The following is a 22133-nucleotide window of genomic DNA, read 5'->3' on the forward strand; positions in this document are numbered from 1 at the left end:
CATTTTTGGAATATTTTCCATATAGGTGCCCAAATAGCTGCCAAGGGAGAATGTAACTCTGAAAGTAGATGTGTGAGCTCTAATATTCCAGAGGGTTAAAATTCACAACTGGCAAAAATATAATCATGGATACACGTTCTCATTTCTAATCTCATGTTTAATTAGAGGTGTAGTTCAAAAAGTATTGTGAAGAAATAGTTTGTATGCAAACTACATTTTAGCAGTGCACTAATGAACAATTACAATATATAACATTGGTTTATTGAATTGAGATTTTTTTAAATGGCTAAAATGAATACTAAAATGCTACCTAGAAAATACAATGATTAGTCTGATTTTAATTTTATTCTATTTATAATTCTTTAAAATGTCAAATATTTAACACTAGATAGTTTAATATTCACAAAGGCTTGCCATTAACTTTAGAATTGTGCATGTATTGAAAAACAAACCTTCCACAGGAAGTTTGCTTCACACAATTTACTGCCACTGTTTGCATTCCACGAACTGTGTCTGGTATTTTGAAAATTTAATGGGCTGAAGATAAAGTAAATGACAAATGGAGCAAACTAGCATTTTGTTCTCCCTTTTTTTTGGCTCAAAAAAAAGCAGGAGACAAAAAGGAAAAAAATTATACGCCATATGAGAAACTTGCATTCATCGAAGAGCAAATTCCAACAAGAAAGTTCACCTGTTTTAGTAAAACTTCCAGTATATTTGTGTTGTATGTCTATAAATTAATTATATGGTTGCAAAGTAAACTATATTTGGTAATCCATTAATATGATTGCAACTTTTTAATAAAACTGCCATTTAATGGGCTAGAAAAAAATATGTTGAGACTACAGACAATCTATTAAAATGATCAATGTAGGAACTTTGGCCTAAAGAAAATCAAAAATCTCTTTCTGCACAAAGTCATAAATATTGTAATATTTCTGTGAAAATACATGACAGTTTAAATGTTTTTTATGAAATGTAAAGTGAGTGAAATTTCACTCTGTAAAGCTGATTAATGTTTTAAGACTGATAAACACACATCTTGCTCCATTTTATGTAGACATTTTGTGGAGATTGGGGAAGGGGAAATTTGTAACTGTTCACAAATATTGACCCATGTCTTCCGCTTTTGATCAGCAAGTAAAATAACTTTATCCAACAACAGGAACCTTCCTCTCAGGTTAATTTGATAACTAATAAAATGTATCATGTTTAAATGTAAAGTGCCAATTTTTTTCAGATCAACAAATCAAGTGTCACATTGTTTGGCTTGTCCAATTTTTTTTTTAAACTGTATGTTTTGTGGACTTTTAACACATGACTTTCCAGCATCAACTGAATGAATGCTTGATTGTAGTCCTTAGCTAGTGTGTCACTTGATTAAAAACTGAAGTTAGGAATAAGGCACAAACAAACCTGATGGTTGGCCTGCAGACCAGTGGAAGACTGTTAAAATATGGTCTCTTACAACGTCTTTCTTTTTTTAAAAAACATTACAAGAGCTTTGATGTGTAAAGGAATGGTTATTGAATATTCTTGAATCGTAATTGTTCTCAGTAGCCATCACTTTTTCTTTCTGTAGAGGGTAAATTGTAACATTTCGAAGTAGGTTTCCGTTGTCCTGGACACTGTATAAATAAACGAAAACCTAAGAATGAATATAGTAGTAACAATATCAACTGAACTTGGTTCGCTGACATCTAATCCAGAATATGAAACATGCAAATACTATGCATTATAAACTAAAGCATAACTCTTCCAAAAAAAAATGTTTAGTAGCTTCTATTCTGGGATACCAAAACTGTTCATAATTTCATATTTCAGGATTAGTTGAAAAATAATACACTATTTCCAAATTGCTATGCAAAATAGGTGTACATAGTAGATAGTTTAAATGGAAATTCTGATCAAATGATTTCCCCATCTCATGCTCAATACCACAAATAATGAAAGGCTGAGTATTTTTCATAATTGAAAATACTGGTAGCACTACTTATGCTATTATATCGACACATACCATGGGTAAGGAAAGCTATGCAACTCTAGAAATTGTAAGGATGCTTTTCCTTTTAAAGGTGGAAGGTCTTTGCACTCTTTACAAGAGGTTTAGTTAATTTTCAATTCTTTCAATTAAAGGGGCATCAAAGAACAACAACAACTTGCATTTATATAGCGCCTTTAATGCAGTAGAACGTCCCAAGGTGCTTCACAGGAGTGTTATCAAACAAAATTTGATACCGAGCCACATAAGGAGATATTAGGATAGGTGATGGAGGTAGGTTTTAAGGAGCTCCTTAAAGGAGGAGAGAGGCGGAGAGGTTTAGGGAGAGAATTCAAGAGTGATAGGTGAATGGGACTTGGTGTGAGTTAGGATACGGGCAGCAGAGTTTTGGATGACCTCAAGTTTACAGAGGGCGCAAGTTGGAAGGCCGGCCAGGAGAACATTGGAATAGTGGAGTCTTGAGGTAACAAAGGCATGGATGAGGGTTTCAGCAGCAGATCAGCTGAGGCGGGGGACGGAGACGGGCGATGTTATTGAAGTGGAAGTGGGCGGACCTTGGTGATGGAGAGGATATGGGGTTGGAAGCTCAGCTCGACGTCAAATAGGACGCCAAGGTTGTGAACTGTCTGGTTCAGCCTCTCAGTGGCCAGGGCGAGTGATGGAGTCAGTGGCTAGGGAACGGAATTTGTAGCAGGGACCGAAGATAATGGCTTCGGTCTTTCCAATATTTAATTGGAGGAAATTTCTGCTCATCCAATACTGGATATCGGACAAGCAGCGTGACAAATCAGAGGCAATGGAGGGGTCGAGAGAAGTGGTGGTGAGGTAAAGCTGGGATATCATCAGTATCGGATAATGTCGCCAAAGGGCAGCATGTAGATGAGAAATAGGAGGGGGCAAAGGATAGATCCTTGGTAGACTCCAGAGGTAACGATGCAGGAGCAGGAAGAGAGGCCAGTGCAGGTGATTCTCTGCCTACCACTGGATAGATAGGAATGGAACCAGGCGAGGGCAGACCCACCCAGCTGGATGACTGAGGCGAGGCATTGGAGGAGGATGGTGTGGTCATCTATGTCAAAGGCTGCAGACAGGTAGAGAAGTATGAGGAGGGATAGTTTACTATGGTCACAGTCACATAGGATGTCATTTGTGACTTTGATAAGGGCCGTTTCAGTACTGTGGCAGGGATGGAAACCTGATTGGAGGACTTCAAACATGGAATTGTGTGAGTCCATCCAGAAAAATACTTATAGTTCATCCCAACATGGCATCCAACTGTTTCTAAAATGCCTCCAAGGCTTAATCCTCCATTACCCTACCCAAGTCCATTCCAGGTGTTAATCATTCCTTGTCAGTGTTAAATTTGCTGTTCACCAGTTTGAGCCCGTGCCACTTGTCCTATTATCACAGTCTGAATTGATGATAGTGTGCTGGTTTCACCTTTAATTAATACCTTTAATTATTTTATGTATCTCTGAGGTTCCTTTTTTCACAGCTGAAAAGTCCAAGTTTCTCTTGTCTTTTCCTTAGTTATCAGTTTTATGGTTCTTTTCTACAGCAGTTCTGGGAATTGAATGTCTCCCTTGTGCCTTGGAAATCAAAACTGGACAAGTTCTTAAACAAAACACTGTACAGTTTTAGGATGACGTGTTCTGAATTGTACTCTACTGAATTGACAATACAGTTCAGTATTCAATTTGCTTTGATTGCTGTTTCATAGTGCCAAGCACACTAAAATCCCAAGATCTCTTTTACTTTTGCATTAAGCTACTTTGACATATTTCATGCAGTACACATGTTGGCTTCTTTTTCTTCAAAGGCTCTTAAGTGCAATAAATTTCATCTGCCACTTACAGATTTCATCTGTGCAAAGATGAAAAGATTTTTAAAAAACGCACATGCTGGAAATCTGAAATAATATCTGATCTGATGAAGGATGTGCAACCAACACATTAAACTTGTCCTTTCTCTTTACAGACACTGTGTACTTCCAGCTTCATCTGTTCTTATTGCAGATTTTATCTGGCTGTTGCAACTGGCCTGGTTGCCTCTATGAAATAGAGGTAGTGGAATCTCTGGAGAAGAGTAACTATAATTTGATCAAATTTGAGATCATCTAGCAATCAGAACCAGTGAGGACAAGGACAGATATATGATTTCAGGAAAGTAGACTTTAGGGGAATGAGGAACAAACTAAAAGAAATTTGCTGAGTGATACCTTGGTCAAGGAAAAATGGAAAACTTTTAAATCAAGAATACTAAATATGCAAGGCAAGTACATATGCAAGAAAAATAAGTGTAAGCCTAACAAACGGGCCGTGAATTTCCGTAAGGGTTCCACTTATCTCAAGGCACTGTTGTCAATCCACATCCTGCACCACTGATAAATCTGTCACTCACCTCCTCACCCACCATAGTTCTTCTCTGTCAGCACCTGGCTATCAGGGAACCTCAATTGTGCAAAGGAAAACCTCTGCAAACACCCAAGCACCATCTTTACTTAAAACCACTCTGTCAACTCACATTGCTTGCCAAAAGGAGATCTGTCAGTCTTCAATGACACATGATTTAAAGGGATAATGCCCCTGCACTTCTCACCCACATGGGATGCGTGCATTAATATGGAGGAAGTGTCTTGGCCAATCATGTACCTTTAACATTGAGTTCTCTCCCTCCAAAGGAAAAGTTTAAAAACCCTGCCCTAGAAATTCGATTGCACTGCGCCCATTTTACAGGCCTAAGGGTCCAATATGGTGGGTGGTGCACATGATCCATCCCTCCTATCCCCAATACAGCAACAGTTCTTACCACCACCATCCAATGCCCTTCTTTCAGTCCAGCCTTATGGGTCTTGCCCTCACTTCAAATATTAGCAAAAACACCAAATCCAGAAAAGAAATGAATCCAACAACCCAATTCCATCTGTGTATAATATTTAACCCTGTTGCAACCCCATAGCGCTTGTCTTAGTGCTCGTTTACCAATCCTAGTGCTCCTACAAAGTGTTTCCCCAGCGGCTAGAATTTGAGAAGTGGAAGGCTGCTGGTCCAGCTGACTGTGTTGTACTATTCTAACAAGGGCACTGATGGAGCGGATGAGGGAGGAGCAGGCATGCTGTCGTCCACCTGAGAGAGGACAGCAGGGGCCTCTCCCATAGAGCCAAGGCCATTCATCTGATTGAGACTGTGCCTCAGCACATCTATGGCTCTGCATGAAAACAGAGTGCAGGAATTATGTGAGGCTCCGGAAGCTCGTGTCAACATTGGCCCCTAGAGCCAAGATATCTTGGCAGCCGTCTGATCTTCCATGGCAGCAGTATGAGCTGCCATGGAAGCTGTCAGGTATCAGCAGAGGCTCCATTGTTATGGGCGCTACTATCATGTTCATGGAGCTGGATCACACTGCATGTTGGACAGAATGGACTCAATGCTTTGCACGAAGCCCCAGTACAAGTTGCAGCTGGACTCCTCCATGCTCTGAGCCATTGCGCACAAGCTTGCTGGCAGGCTTTCCAGTGCACCAATCATTTCCTGGAGTATACCCATTAGCTTTCTTCAGTAGACTGGATTCTCAAAGTTAGCATCTGCGTCCTCTGCAACAGAGCTAGCATGTGATCTAGCTCTCCGGCAAGTTGGCACCTGTGGCGTCCTAACCCCCTGCCCCAGCTCCTGCACACTTGTGGCTCGTGATTCACCATGTGAAGACTCCTCCTCTAACTTACCCTCTAAAGTACACGTGGAGCCAGTCTCCGAGCTGGAGCTTGCTAGGGTCAGATGGAATGACACTGCATCTTCAGCAAGACTGGCCTCCTCTTTGTGAAGTGGCACAGGGGCCTTAACATTTTCAGCACCTGAATTGAAAGAGAGGGTCAAAGGTTATCTTTTAGTGTGACAAGGGAGCAGAGAGAGATGGGTGGCTTGTGAAAGCAGCTGCAGTTTGTCATGCAGTGTGTGTAGGATGAGAAGGGAAAAAGATGAGGTGAAGAAACCCTACGCGATGTCTTCTCCAGCGTTGACACTCACCATGGCCATTACTTGCCTCCTGCCCATGCTGGCCACAGGGGAAAGCGTGTGCAGGTGGGTTCTGCCTACTCTGGTCGCCACCTCCTGCCGCGCGACTGTCTCCTGCAATAAAGGAAGAAGTGTATTAGTTAGAGCCTTGAGGTGTTTTGAGAATTTGTCATGGTCCAATTGTTCATATGTTGTGTGGAAGATGTGAGGTGTGGGGAAGTGAGGGTTACAATAGTAGTAAGAATAAGAAATGCAGAGCGTGAGAGCAGGAGAAGGAGGTGGAGTGAAGTGTAGTGCAGTTATTGTGGGAGAGTAAAGGAAGCAGGGGTGGGGAGTGTAGTAATTAACATGGCTGCAGGTGGTGCAGGTAAGGAGAGAGCAATTGATGTGAGAAGTAACATTCTTACCTTGACAACTCTGGTGAGGTCATTTAACTTTTTTCTGCATTGCAGCCTTGTCCTGAGAGCTGATCTCCTCGGCGACCTCTTCCCACTGGCAGTAGAGGTGTTGCCTGAAGGGCTTTCGGCCCTCTGGTGGGGGGGAACAGAATTTCCATTCTTTTCTCGGCAGCCAAGACCAGGACCTCTAAAACTGCATTTGAGGACATGGGTGCCCTCTCTGTGCCTCTTCCAGACATTTTAGACCTTTCACGGCACTTCTCTGCTGCTTGCAGCTGGAGTGCACCTCCCGTTCAAGAGGTGCTGGCTGCCTATAAGTTGCATCAGTCAAGCTTGAATTCCTGCCGCTCTGGGTACGGTAGCATAATGGTTATGTTACTGGACTAGTAATCCAGCGGCCCGGACGAATAATCCGGAGTCATGAGTTCAAATCTCACCACAGCAGCTGGGTAATTTAAATTCAATTAATTAAATAAAATCTGGAATTAAAATACTAGTATTGTTGTAAAAACCCACCCGGTTCACTGATATCCTTAAGGAAAGGAAACCTGCCGTCCTTACCTGGTCTCGCCTATATGTGAGTCCAGACCCACAGCAATGTGGTTGATTCTTAATTGCCCTCTGAAATGGCCTCGCAAGCCATTCAGTTGTAAAATCTTGCTTAAAAAAAAGTCATTAATAAGAATAAAACCAGATGGACCACTAGGCACCGGACACGATAAAGGCAAACCAAGCCCAGTCGACCCTGCAAAGTCCTCCTCACCAACATCTGGGGACTTGGGCCAAAATTGGGAGAGCTGTCCCATAGACTAGTCAAGCAACAGCCTGACATAATCATACCTTTCAGCCAACATCCCAGACTCTTCCATCACCATCCCTGGGTATGTCCTGTCCCACCAGCAGCCATCAAGCAGCATTTGCTCACCGTGCTCAGTTTGGGTTCCGCCAGGACCACTCGGCTCCAGATCTCATTACAGTCTTGATCCAAACATGGACAAAAGAGCTGAATTCCAGAGGTGAGGTGAGAGTGACTTCCCTTGACATCAAGGCAGCATTTGACCGAGTGTGGCACCAAGGAGCCCTAGTAAAATTGAAGTCAATGGGAATCAGGGGGGAAACAAGTGTCATTGCCTGGCACTTGTCTGGCACGAATGTTACTTGCCACTTATCAGCCCAAGCCTGGATGTTGTCCAGGTCTTGCTGCATGCGGGCTCGGACTGCTTCATTATTTGAGGGGTTGTGAATGGAACTGGCGTGCCCGGCGAGTCCGGCGAGTTGCTGCAGTGCATCCTGTGGATGGTACACACTGCAGCCACTGTGCGTCGGTAGTGAAGGGAGTGAATGTTTAGGGTGGTGGATGGGGTGCCAATCAAGCGGGCTGCTTTGTCCTGGACATACGCACCAGACACCACACATGTCTGGTGCGTATGTCAAGTAACATACGCACCAGACATGTGCCCGGCAATGACCATCTCCAACAAGAGAGAGTCTAACCACCTCCCCTTGACATTCAACAGCTTTACCATTGCCGAATCCCCCACCATCAACACCCTGGGGGGTCACCACTGACTAGAAACTTAACTGGACCAGCCACATAAATACTGTAGCTACACAAGCAGGTCAGATGTTGGGCATTCTGCGGTGCATGACTCACCTCCTGACTCCCCAAAGCCTTTCCATCATCTACAAGGCACAAGTCAGGAGTGTGATGGAATACTCTCCACTTGCCTGGATGAGTGCAGCTCCAACAACACTCAAGGAGCATGACACCATCCAGGACAGAGCAGTGCGCTTGATTGGCACCCCATCCACCACAAAGATTCACTCTGTCCACCACCAGCACACAGTAGCTGCAGTGTGTACCATCTACAAGATGCACTGCAGCAACTCACCAAGGCTTCTTTGACAGCACCTCCCAAATCCACGACCTGTACCACCTAGAAGGACAAGGGCAGCAGGCGCATGGGAACACCATCACCTGTACGTTCCCCTCCAAGTCACACACCATCCAGACTTGGAAATATATCACCATTCCTTCACCATCACTGGATCAAAATCCTGGCACTCCCCACCTAACAGCACTGTGGGAATACCTTCACCGCACGAACTGCCGTAGTTCAAGAAGGCAGCTCACGACCACCTTCTCAAGGGCAATTAGGGATGAGCAATAAATGCTGGCCTTGCCAATGATGCCCACATCCCATGAATGAATATAAAAAATTCAAAAGGAGGTGTTAGACATCAGTGGCCTGCTGCTTCTGATGTTTAGCATGCAAATAGTCCTGTATTGTAGCTTCATGAAGTTGGTGCCTCATTTGAAGTTATACTTGATGCTGATTCTGCCCTTCTATACTGCCCATTGAACCAGGATTGATCACTTAACTTGATGAAGAGGAGTGATGGATGTGTCAGACCATGATGTTACAAATTGTGATGGTATATAATTCTGCTGATAGCCCACAGCGCCTCATGGATGCCTAGTTTTGGACTGCTAGATCTGTCCTTAATCTGTCCCACTTAGCACAGTGGTAGTGCCACATTACACGAGGATGGTGTCCGCACTGTAAAACGAGACTTTATCTTCACCAGGACAGTGTAGTGGTAACTCCTACCTATCATGGAGACATGGCTGTGACAGGGAGGTGAAGACAGGGTCAAGTAAGTTATTCCCTCATGTCAGTTCCTTCATCACCTGACGCAGGCTCAGTCTGACTATGTCCTTTAGGACGTGGCCACTTTGGTCAGTGGTAGTACTACTCAGCTACTCCTGATGGTGGATGTTGATGTCCCCCAACCAGAGTACATTTTATGCCCTTGCTTCCCTTACTGCTTCCTCCAAATGGTGTTCAACATGGAGGAGTACTGATTCATCAGTTGAAGGGAGGACAGTAGGTGGTAATCGGCAGGAGGTTTCCATACACTTGACCTGAAGCCATGAGATTTCATGGGATCTGATGTCAATGTTGAGGATTCGCAGGATGTTGAGGATTCCCATATGACTGTGCCCCCATTTCTGGTAGGTCTATCTTGCCGGTGGGACAGGACATACCCTGGATGGTAATGGGGGAGTCTTAGAGTCATATCTTTCAGCCAACATCCATGAGTGTGACTATATCAGGCTGTTGCTTGACCACTCTTTGGAACATCTCTCCATCTTGGGCACCACTCCCCAGTTGTTGATGAGGAAGAGTTTGCAAGGTTGACTGGGTTGTGATTGTCTGAGACTTGTGATTGCCTGAAACTTGTCCTTACTTGGCCATTTCAGAGGGTATTATGAGTCAACCACTGAGAGCTTGAATTTCCACAGTGATCTTTGCTGGTTCTCACCTCATCCTCCACAACCTACAAGCCATCCACAACACTGCAGCTCATGTTCCCCCCTCCACCAAGGTTTGTACACTAATCACCCAAGTCCTTTCTAAGCTCCACTGACTCCCCATATTGCAGAGAATTGATTTCAAGATCCTCTTCACCTTTTCTAAATCCCTCCATGGCCTAGCCCCTCCAAATGTATTAATAATACATTTTTTAATATTCTGAATATATCCATTGAAAGAGGAAAGTGCACCTAAAAGGTGAGTAATCTATCTGTTCTTCACCTGTTCTGCAATGCAACACAAGAGAATGGAAGAAAAATAGAAGGCTAATCACACAATCTACTTTACTCCCATATAATCAGCAACTATAGGTCTACTCTAACTATTAATGCAAACTTAGTCCTTAATACAATTAACATAGCTTTGAGCTTCTAAACTTGCCTATTTTTGATGAAGTATAAAAATGATCTTAGTGGTATAAATATTGATTGTCACAAACTAAAAAAAAGATAAATTTGAACATAAATCACCGAAAGTGGGAAAATATACAAAGTACACAATGACATGTTTACTTGGCTGGATCACAACGTTTATGTTCTCAAGTGACCCATTTAAAAGACAACTCCCAAAATTCAATCCAAAAACTCAAAAAAATCCATGACTCAAGGGTCAATATTATATTTGAAGTCAGCAGCGGGAGCAGGACTGCAATGATTAGAAAGAGTTTCCATTTAAATATAACAGTACTGGAACATCAGAGCAACAGCTGTTGGAATGTCCTCTATATTCCTTCAGTTCTGTTATATTTAAATAGCAACTTTCCTGCCTCTTACTGCAGATTTCAAATCTCTTCCCACTGTATTCATTTTGCTGGACTGTCTCCAGTTTTAAGACAAAAAAGGGGCCAATGCTGGAGTCAGGATTGAGCATCTGCCGTTAGTTAGACTTGCCCTTGCACGTTTAGTTTTTAAAATTTTTTGCTTGGCAAGTTGCTGAAAGTGTGAGCTGATAACGTCATAGTGAGGGAAACAGGGCATCTGGGACCTGAGTGAACAGGGCAAGCAACTGTGTAACTCCTTAACCAATCAAATTGAAGGATTGTGAAATTAACAGCACAAGGACTGAGAAAGAAGTGTAAATTAAAGCGGGTGAATTCAATGTCACATCAGGTACAGAAAGAAAAATAAAGGGAAAGAATGATTGGATTAAGAGAAAGAGAAAAAAAGACAGAAAGGAAAAGTAAAAAAAAATTTAAATCTTAAATTTTACATTTAAAAAATCTCCAACAACAATTAAACCCTGAAGGAATGATACTCCACGCTTGTAAGTTAACTTTCAGTGCCAGAGAGGATGACTGGCAGTAATTAACACTTATCACGTCATTAAAAAGGTACTTAGACTGAAATGGATAATACTTGACTTTCTGTGGTGAGTTTAGTTCGTATCTACCATGCAAGTACAACAACTTTACGCCATTCAATGCATTTCAATGGTGAGCCAGACAGCGAGATGCTGTTTTCGCAAAGCTAAATGGCAGAGCAGTGCAACTGAGCAACTTTTGGATTTTTGAGTTTAACTGTGCGTCTGCCCCTTGCCTGAAGTTGCTGTACGATTTGCACACAAATAACAGTGAACACCATTAGTCTCACTGTTATTTTGACAGCAAATTGTGGCCCATTATAGCACCGGAGGAGAGGAGTGCATTTTTATTGGCTGTCAACTGTCCCTCTGCTTTGCTACTCTGGCATCGTCAGCTTATTGTGTTGTTTATGTGACCGTAATCCCTTTGACTCTTTCACGCGCTGACAAATTTCAGCTATCCATCACTAATGTGGATATTTTTCAAATGTCAAATATCATAGCTTGGAGGAGCCTGAACATTCTTATCAGGTGTTTTGGTCAGCTATTTCTTTACTCCTCCAGGGCTGTAATATTTAAATGATAACACTCCCTCCCAACACCAGTCCAGGCCGATTGAAAAATCACAGATAGCCCAACAGGATAGAAACAGAAAGAGATTTAAATTCAGCAGTGGGGGCTGAGACTAAAGCTGCAAACAAGAGTGGTCATTTAAATATCACAGTGCTCGGGAAATAGAGTGGAGCAACAACTGATAAGAATGCAGACAGAACACTGCTGCTGCTGGATCCACCATCTTTGATTAAATTATTCCATTAGGAGGAAAAACCTGAGAGTATCATGTATTAGATGACCTCTCCTTCCACCAACTTTAGCCCAAACCAGGGCATACATTTCTTGTCTTGTATATGAATTTATATGGTATTTTTTTTCAAGTGTAATGTTGGATATTGAGCAATATGGTGCTCTATTGGGATGTAAGGTCATTTATACCAAGACCGTAGCTATGGATTTAGTACAGTACTTCCCATGGAGCTTGTGAACTGTAACTATTTTGAAAGAAATATAGCAACTAAGGAAAATTCTTCATTTTCAGAACACTAAATGTAACCAAAGATATCAGCAGCATAAACCATTTGACAAGATCCTGTAAAGGGAGAGGGATGCAGAACATGTAGTCTTTCTTGCAAATTAACCAATGTTTTTTCCAAACACTTGGACTGCTGGTCACATCTCTTCTGCAAATACTACAAAAGGCCAATTTCTCATTACAAGTCATTAAAGAGGTTGTGGCTAAATGGAACTTAGGAAAAGGAGTAGGCCTTTCAGCCCATTCCGCCATTCAATGAGATCATGGCTGATCTGTATCCTAACTCCATTTACCCAACTTGGTTCCATATCCCTTAATATCCTTGACTAGCAAAGATCTAGTGATCTCAGATTTAAAATTATTAATTGAGCTGGCATCTACTGCTTTTTGTGGGAGAGAGTTCCATACTTCTACCACCCTTTGCGTGAAGAAGTATTTCTTAACTTCTCTCCTGAAAGGCCTGGCTTTGATTTTACGGTTATGTCCCCTTGTCCTTGACTCCCCCACAGCAGAAAAAGTTTCTCTCTATCTACCTCATTAATTGCTTTCAAAATTCTAAAAACCTCAATCAAATCACCCCTTGCCCTTCTATATTCCAGGGAATACAAGCCTAGTTTATGTAATCTCTCCTCATAATTTAACCCTTGGAACCCTGGTAACATCTGGTGAATCTGCACTGTACTCCTTATTCTTTCTAAGGAGCAGTGCCCAGAACACCAGACATGGTCTAACCAATGCTTTGTATAGCTGTAGCAAAACTTCCTCCCCTTTACATTCTAGCCCTCTAGATATAAAGGCTAACATGTTAGCCTTTTTGATTATTTTTTGTGCCTGACCACCACATTTTAATGATCTGTGTACATGGACCCCTAAATCTCTTTAGACCTCCACTGTTCCTAGCTTTTCACCATTTAAAAAAAACTCGGTGCTATCCTTATATGGTCCAAAATGGATGACCTCACACTTACCTACGTTGAAATCCATCTGTCACAGTTTTGCCCACTCACTTAATCTATCAATGTCTCTTTGTAATGTTATGCTCCCGTCTACACTACATACTCTGCCACCAATCCTTGTCATCAGCACACTTAGATAACTCAATATCAAGTAATTAATGAATATAGTGAATAGTTGAGGCCCCAGCACAGATCCTTGTGGGATTCCACTAGTCACTTGTATTCAATTCGAGTACATACCCATTATCCCTACCCTCTGTCTTCTATTGCCTAACCAATCTTCTAACCAGGTCAATAATTTTCCTTCAATTCCATGAGCTTTACATAGAATTACATATAGCGCACAGCACAGAAATGGGCCATTCGGCCCAACTAGTCTATGTCGGTGTTTATGCTCCACACGAGCCTCCTCCCACCCTACTTCATCTTACCCTATCAGCATAACCTCTAGTCCTTTCTCCCTCATTAGTTTATCCAGCTTCCCCTTAAATGCATCTATGCTATTTGCCTCAACAACTCCATAATTTTAGCTAACAGTCTCTATGTGGCACCTTATCGAATGCCTTCTGGAAGTCCATATAAACTACATCCATAGACATTCCCCTGTCTACTACTTTGGTTAGATCCTCAAAAAATTCAGTAATGTTCATTAGACATGACCCATCCTTTACAAATCCATGTTGTCTCTCTCTAATCAGCTCAAAGTTCTCTAAGTGCTCAGTCACACTTTCCTTAATTACAGATTCCAATAATTTCTCCACAACAGATGTTAGCTTAACAGGCCTATAATTTCCTGGTTTCTCTCTCTCACCTTTCTTAAATAATGGAGTTACATTTGCAATTTTCCAATCTAAAATGACAATTCCTGATTCGAGAGCTTTGGGAGATTATGGCTAAAGCATCTGTAATTTCCTCACCTACTTACTTTATAACCCTTGGGTGGAAACCATCAGGTCCTGGGGATTTGTCAGTCTTTAGTGCCATTATTTTTTCTAAATCTGTTTTTTGCTTAAGTTAACTTTAGTGAGTTCCAGTCCTTAATTCATTATTAGTTTCCCTGGAATGTCAGGGATATTATTCTCTTCCTCTACCGTGAAGACTGACACAAGATAATTATTCAACAAGTCTGCCATTTCCCTATTTTCATTTGCAATATTACACACATCTGTTTTTAAAAGGACCCACATTATCCTTGACTACCCTTTATCTTCTAATACAATTGTAAAAAATTTTTGTGTTAATCTTGAGGTCCCTCGCAAGTTTCTTTTTGCATTCCCTTGTTGCAGCTCTTACTATCTTTTTTGTCTTCCTTTGCTGTTCTTTATATCTCTCCCAGTCCCCTGGATCTACACCATTCTTTGCACTTCTGTATGCTCTTTCCTTTAGTTTTATGTTATCTCTCACCTCTTTTGTCGACCATGGCTGTTTTATTTGTTAAGTGGAGCTCTTGTCCCTTAGGGTTATATACTGAGCCTGTATTAAGCTGAATTCTTTTTTTGAACACCTTCCACTGTTCATCTGTAGTATTACCCGATAACAGTTTTGACCAGTTTGCTGTCATCAGTCTCCGTCTCATCCTGTTGAAGTTAGCTGTACCAAAATCTAGAATCTTAGTAACTGCGTTAAGGTTCTCCTTTTCAAACCCAACACTGAATTCGATCATATTATGATCACTGTTAGACAAATGTTCCCTTACTGTTAGATTATTAACTAAGGCTGGCTCATTACTCATTACTAAATGTAGTATTTTCTGCCCTCTTGTTAGTAAGGAGGCAGGCCTCTGAGTGAATGAGTTGTACTACAGTGCATGTTGCTGATTAGGGTATTGTCCTAAAAATGAAGATTCTTCCCCAGTTGCTATAAGTTTTCAAGTAGTCCTAGTCCTTATGCTTTGTGTCATCTTCAACAGACTGCACTGACATATCACTTAGTTTCATTCAATGTAGGACTGCATCTCTTCTTCACAGATCAATTGTAGTTAGAGCAGGTGTAGAAATGTTGCTTGCTGTACTTGGTAACTTTCGTTTTGTTACATCAAAAAGTGCCCCAGTTCCATTGCAATTTCATCCATTGATCTGGGCCACCCTGTAATTTGGAGACTGGTTAATCACTTCTTTCACATTCTTCTTGATTTGTCAGCCAATTCACTGCTTTGACATCTCTCTAACCTTGACTAAGGTTAACATCACTAACCTTGACATCTCTCCCATGATAGCAGGACTTGGTTTCCTGAGTTGGCAGAATAAAGGTTTGAAGTCCTCACTCATTTATTTGATATTTATTTATTTGTCTGGGCCTTTGATTTTAGAAGTAGAAATTGGATAGTGCTGACCTGCTGGCACGAACTGGGGAACTGGAATGATCCCTGCGCCAGAACAAGTACACCCGAGGCCCAATCAAAATTGGGCCTTGGGCCTCATTTAAATTAGACCGGTGAGCTGTGGGCACTGCTGAAGCGGACATCAATTTTGGACCGCTGCGACCCTGACAGAGGCCCTCAGATGAGTTCTGGGATCAAGTGGGGGGTAGGTGATCGGGAGGAAGCCGAACAGGGCAGGCAACAGTCTTCGGCACTGCTATGGAACTGGGAGGAGCACTCCTTCTCGTCCTGGCTCCAAATTCAGGTCTGAATTTTTAAAGAAAATTACCTTTTTGGTAGCAGCCTCCACGTAGACCTGGTTCTCCTGAACACAGACGGCCCGGCGCAGCTACGTTCAATTTTGGGAAGGGGTCCTAAAACAGGCGATAAGCCTCTTATTAACATATGCAAGGGGTTGGACATATTTCATATATCTTTGAGGCATGAAATTAGCCCTTTTTTGTCCCTGTTTTCCGAGGTGAAATTTCTAGACCCTGTATTTTCATTCAGTGATGAGTTGTTGATTTTCCTCCCCATCCCTCCCCCGCCTTCCGCACCTCCACGGCTGCCTCTACCTCCTGTTTAAACTTTTTTCCCAACTTTTTCTTTTTCCGCACAAATAGATATAACTCACAGTGCTTGGTGTGGATCTCTGTGTCTGGATGTATTCTTTTGTGACATCTTAGTTAATGCACTAAGGCCCTTCTGTTGAACCCCTTCTTATACATTTGTATAATTCCGTACCCTTAATAGGTTGGTCCAGTTTGTCCAAGACCAAACCAATTTCTCATACCGCTCCCTATTTTTTCTTAGAATTTGGTAATAGATGCCTACTGTGTTTTTCTCTTTTTTTAATCAAATCAATCAGTTGAGTTAATGGTGTAAATCTATTTTTTTTTCAAGATGGTATTTCCCCCTCTCTATGTTCATTATTCTTGCATTTTGGAGTGTGTTGCCTGCAGTAACATTGATTTTTGTTGTATTGGCTGATTTGCTTTTTTAATTGTTTTTTGAAAAATAAATAGTTGTACAGTGATGAGGTGCTCCCCATATCAATATAGGGACTCCCAGAAACATGTAAAAGAAAATCTTACCTAAACTAAATTATCCCTGGTCATCAGTAGTCTTCCTGATTGACACAACCTCATTCTGAAGAGTAGAAAGATTGAATGGGTCCTCCTATTTTTAGGGGATGAAGGGAAAGAGACAAAAAGACAAACATAATGCTCCTTCCTTTCTTATACACCCAAAGGTCCTTGAAGGCTTTGCCTCTAAATCCACATGTATTTTGGGCCTATCACCATAACCCATTCCTGCTAAAGCTCTTCCTCTAGCCATAGGAAAGTGCCATAGCTGAATGGCAAACTGAGGAATTCCTTCCTGGAGAAATTAGTCTTTGGTCAATCTTACTAGTCAAAGCCATCATGGGAATGTTATAAACAAGTATTTCTCACAATGAACCATACATAAAATAACCACATGGGGATACAAACTTGAAAATCAGAGCCATAGGGGGGAATTTTAACCCCCAGGACAGTTGGGACAATGGCGAGGGGGGGGATGGTGTTAAGTTCTTAAAAATGGGAAACCGACCCAACCTACCATGAACGCCCCAACCTCCAGTTTAACCAGGGTGGGTTGGGGGTTGGGCGAGTAACCCGCTCTCGAGAGGCGGGTTGGTAATTATAATGTGTTAATGCGGGTTGGTAATTATAATGTCCCAGGATTCGGGAAACCCAGCAGCTGAAGGGAGGCAAGAACTGCTGGATCCAGCAGGTAAGTGCTTTTCCAGCACTGCTTGTGGACCAGGAGGAGCAGGAATGCTTCACCCCAGCCCTCCAAGCTAATCTGCCTCCCTCCCCACGATCGGCCGACACCCCTCCCGGCCTTTCCATAAATATCAGGGCCATATAGTATAGGGCAAACATCGTGAATTGGGAATGCAAGCAGGTACATCTGTTGGAAAACCAATTACAAACCTTTAGCATCCAAGGAAAAATATGTTCCTTTTATGACTGATTCCTCTAATACATGCAAAAACTGATAATGGTATGCACAAGTAAGAAATAAAGTGCCCCATAATAGGCTTGTCAGCAAAATTCAAGCCCATGGGATAAAAGAGGCCGTGGCAGCATGGATATGAAATTGGCTAAGTGACAGGAAACAGAGAGTATTGGAGAATGGTTGTTTTTCGGACAAGAGGAAGGTATACAGTGGTGTTCCCCAGGAATCGGTACTAGGACCACTGCTTTTTTGATATATATTAATGACTTGGACTTGGGTGTACAGGGGCACAATTTCAAAATTTGCAGATAACACAAAACTTGGAAGTGTATTAAACAGTGAGGAGGATAGTAATAGACTTCAAGAGGACATAGATAGGCTAGTGGAATGGGCGGACACATGGCAGATGAAATTTAATGCAGAGAAGTGTGAAGTGATACATTTTGGCAGGAAGAATGATGAGGCAATATAAACTAAATGGTACAATTTTAAAGGGGGTGTAGGAATTTAGAGGCCTGGGGGTATATGTGCACAAATCCTTGAAGGTGACAGGACAGGTTGAGAAAGCAAGGAAGTTATGTTGAACCTTTATAAAACACTGATTCGGTCACAACTGGAGTATTCTGTCCGATTCTAGGCACCATACTTTAGGAAGGATGTGAAGGCCTTAGAGAGGGTGCAGGAAAGATTCACTAGAATGGTTCCGGGGATGAGGGCACTTCCGTTACGTCGATAAGACTGGAGAAGCTGGAGTTGTTCTCCTTAGAGTAGAGATGGTTAAGAGGAGATTTGGTAGAAGTGTTCAAAATCATGAAGGTTTAGAAAAAGTAAATAAAGAGAAACTGTTCCCATTGGCAGAAGGGTCGAGAACCAGAGGATACAGAATTAAGGTGATTGGCAAAAGAACCAAAGGCGACATGAGGAAAAACTTTTTTTACGCAGTGAATAGTTATTATCTTGAATGCGCTGCCTTAAAGGGTGGTAGAAGCCGATTCAATCGTGGCTTTCAAAAATGAATTGAATAAATACTTGAAGGGAAAAAAATTGCAGGGCTATGGGGAAAGAGCAAGGGAATGGGACTAACTGGATTGCTCTTTCAAAGAGCCGGCATTGGCTCAATGGGCCGATTGGCCTCCTTCTGTGCAGTAACCAGTCTACGATTCTAAATTGTACGAGCATTGGACTAGCAAAGGATGTTTGTAATAGGACATAAAGCAACTTAAAATCAAAAGAAAACAAATTAATATACAAAAATTAAAATCATATATACTTGATTTTATATATACAGGCAGAACACTGAAAATTTAGTAAACAGCAGAATCCAATGAGCTAATTGAATTTTAAATCTCGGCTACCTATTAAGTGTTCTCCTGCTTAATTAAGAAATAAGTTTTGTGATTAAATGAGCTCAATTTTTATTAAAAGTCTCTGTTTCCTTATCAGTATCCATAGAGCAATTAGCTAATACATCATGTAGTTGATGCGGATAACAATAGAAATCATATTTCTTTTACCAAATAAGAATCATGGAAGTTGTTTTTTGTTAATTAGACGGGAGAGTCCTTTACGTTGAAAGCTTACCTTCACTTAACTGTGAAATTTAATTTTTTAATAATGTTAGATTATCCACCATAGATATGGCTTTTCTCATTCAACATCACATCATTTTACAGAGAAAATCTCCTAGTTCAAACCATGGATAGTTAATCTTCCCCCATTTGTGTTTATATAAGGTCTTAGATACATTGGCTGATTGATGCTGAAAGAGATTATCTCAAGATGCAGCTGTGAGCTGTTGTAGAACATGGCTCAGTTCTTGCTAGTTAAAAGTAGCAGTGTCTTCCAAACATTCCTTCTCATCTTCAATTTTCTATCTAATCTGGGAGTGTAGAAGCGATTTATGCTTGGCTGGACCCTGACATGTCTTCACAATGAGAAGAACCAAGCTTTGATATTCTGGTAGCCAGGATTACATTCCAGTGGATAAGTCAGCTGTGCTGACCTCTTGTACTAAGATTGGAGCAGGCTTTGCACTTCAAAATGTCATATGATGATAGAGGACAGGGAAGACATGTCAGTAACCAAGCTCATAGTGCAGGACAATACAATTGTCAGAAAATTAGGGAAGATGATGAGGCAAATCAAGAGTGGTCACTAAGTTTGAGTTTTAAAAGCCTGTAAACTGTTAGAGGAATGGAAAAAGTTATCCTAGGAAAATAATGAATTACAGTAAAAGATAGTGTGATAAGAGCACCACAGATTGATGTAATGAAAACTCATCTCTCTTTTTCTGTACTAGCTGTAAGCCTCTGTGAAATAAGGTTGGTCGGTCTGAACTAAATTCCTAATGAACACGTGCCCGTAGTACATAAATTCCCACAATTTAGCACAATTTGGTAAACTCACTGAGCATAACACAGAGATTAGTGCAAACAGAAAAGAAATTCACATTGATAAATTGGGGTTGCGCTTCTGATATTGGGGCTAATTGGATAGAGTAGAGGGTGGTTTACTCTGCATCTGGCTGTGCTATACCTGATCAGGTATTGCTCAATTTTGGCAGTGGGTGTTCAAAGTGGAAAACTGCATTCCCAATTCTTGCATCCCTCATTTTAAAGAGCATGAAAATTAACCAAGATCTTAAAATGTGATTTTATTTTAAATTTATAAACTTTGAAACCAATTTGCCTATATAACATTCACTGCAATTCAAAATAATGAATTGTGTGAAATGTTTGAGAAAGAATTCATATCTATATAGCACCTTATTGCATCCTCAGGTTATCTCAAAACACTTCACAACTAATGAATTTCTTTTTTGAAAGGTTGTTGTTATATCAGCAAATGCAGAAGCTAATTGTGGACAGCAAGATCACACAAACAGAAAATGAGTTGAATGACCATTTAATCTGGGTTTTTTTTGGTTAGTAATGTTGATTCAGGGAGGAACGTGGGCCAGGACATTGGGAGAAATTCCTGCTCTTCTTTGAATATATCCTCCTGAACAGGCAGACATCTTCGAATACAACCTCCTGAACAGTTTTAACATCTCATCCGAAAGATAGTACAGATAGTACCTCACTCAGTATAGTCCTGAGGTGTCAGCCTAGATTATGTGCACAATTTCTTGAACCCACAACCTTCTAATTCAGAGGTGAGAGTGTTACCAACTGAGTTACATTGATACTCGGCCGATAAGGCACTATTTAAATAACCTTCATTCTTGTTTTCCCAACTGGAGAATTAGAAAGACCCTAATGCATTCAACAAATAGGAATTCTACCTGAATACGTAACTTATCTTCTTTAACTGCTCCGTTAGGATGGAAGATTTTGAGGGTTACTCTATTTCGGGTATGTATTATCTGCTCCAAAATAGAAACATTTAAAAAAATTCCTTTGCAAGAGTTTCCATTTTCAATGACTCACTGCATGATGTGACATGGAATGATACAGATGCAGAAGTCCCATGTTATGAACCCTAGACTCTTCTGAATTAGCATGGGGGCAGGGGGGCAGGAGGCAACACAATTCCTGGGTCAGGATAGTTTAAAAAACATATTGCCCAATGTTACTACTTCTGGAAACTATACATAACCCCTGCTGGAAGTGTGCATATATGAATGCCAGATACGGATAAGAGTGCACTTAATTAAAAAAAAAACTTCATAACATTCACTGTCCAGACAGTCACATGAAAAAGAACCAATGGGGCCATAATATCTGGTACAATGGGCTCAATTTTCAAATGGAAGTCCGGGTGCGTTGGGGGCAACGAAAATTGGGAAAATTTGGAGCGGGTAAGGAAGCCAGCTCCAACCCGCTGACTTCCACGTTTCACAGACGCATCTGTGCGCGCACGCTTCAGGAATCTGGAAGTCCTGCCGGCAATTAAAGCTGGCGGGCTGATATTTAAAGCAGTTGTTAAGATAGTTAAAGTTGTTAAAGTACTTCATTTTATGGTGATTGAGGCTGGGAAAGGATTTTCATTCTGCCTCAGCGTGTTTCCCATCCTGTGTGTAACACTCCATGTTGAAGGTGTCGTGTTTCAGCCAGCAGCCATTTGGACATTTAAATCCCTGTTTGACAGATGGGGATAAAAGGTGAGTTATTGCAGCAGGGCACGGAGTTCTCTCAGACAAACTTTTGGCTGGGAGATCTTTGTGTTTAGACTGAGAATTCTTGGTTTCCACTCAGAATTCTTCTGTTTATACATAATGACCAACTTTCCGGATCCCCTCAAACTGACACCATCAGGATTGGGGGGGGGGGGCAGGGAGGGGTCCGATGGCTCCCGTAACTGTGCCACCATTCCACTCATGCAGGAGTTGGACTCCTCCATCCTCTGCACTATTATGGACAGTGTGCGTGGCACCTGTTCCAGTACCTCGCAAATGTGCTGCTGTCTCTCGATCATTCTCCTTTTAAAGGATGGCCCCGGGGTTCAGCATCTGCGTCCAGCTGAGCAGAGCCTGGAGAGGAATGTGCTCACCGAAGCGCACTCTCCACAGCTGCCCCTGCCACCAGTGTCTGCTCGTGCTCACTTGTGTGTGGTGACTCACCAGGTGCCAACCCAACTAACTGACTACTAGGGCCCACCAAGGTGTGAGTATCTGCACTAGTGGATAGCTCACTGAGA

General features: G+C 41.7%; 1 protein-coding gene across 7 annotated transcripts in view; it reads right to left on the reverse strand.

Moving 5' to 3' along the window:
- Positions 1-202: 202 nt before the first annotated feature.
- Positions 203-22133, reverse strand: part of LOC137326578 (MAPK/MAK/MRK overlapping kinase-like) — a 136282-nt gene continuing 114351 nt past the window's right edge. For 4 of the 7 annotated variants that reach the window (XM_067991819.1, XM_067991820.1, XM_067991823.1 and 1 more), the window contains one exon: positions 204-1628. In XM_067991819.1, coding sequence (XP_067847920.1) covers positions 1554-1628 — 75 coding nt within the window. In that variant the 3' untranslated portion in view covers positions 204-1553. Of the gene's footprint in view, positions 1629-16585; positions 16671-22133 lie in introns of all 7 variants that reach the window. The other 3 variants (XM_067991822.1, XM_067991816.1, XM_067991817.1) reach the window with 2 other exon arrangements.

Source organism: Heptranchias perlo, chromosome 10, assembly GCF_035084215.1.
Source record: "Heptranchias perlo isolate sHepPer1 chromosome 10, sHepPer1.hap1, whole genome shotgun sequence".
NCBI lineage: Eukaryota > Metazoa > Chordata > Chondrichthyes > Hexanchiformes > Hexanchidae > Heptranchias > Heptranchias perlo.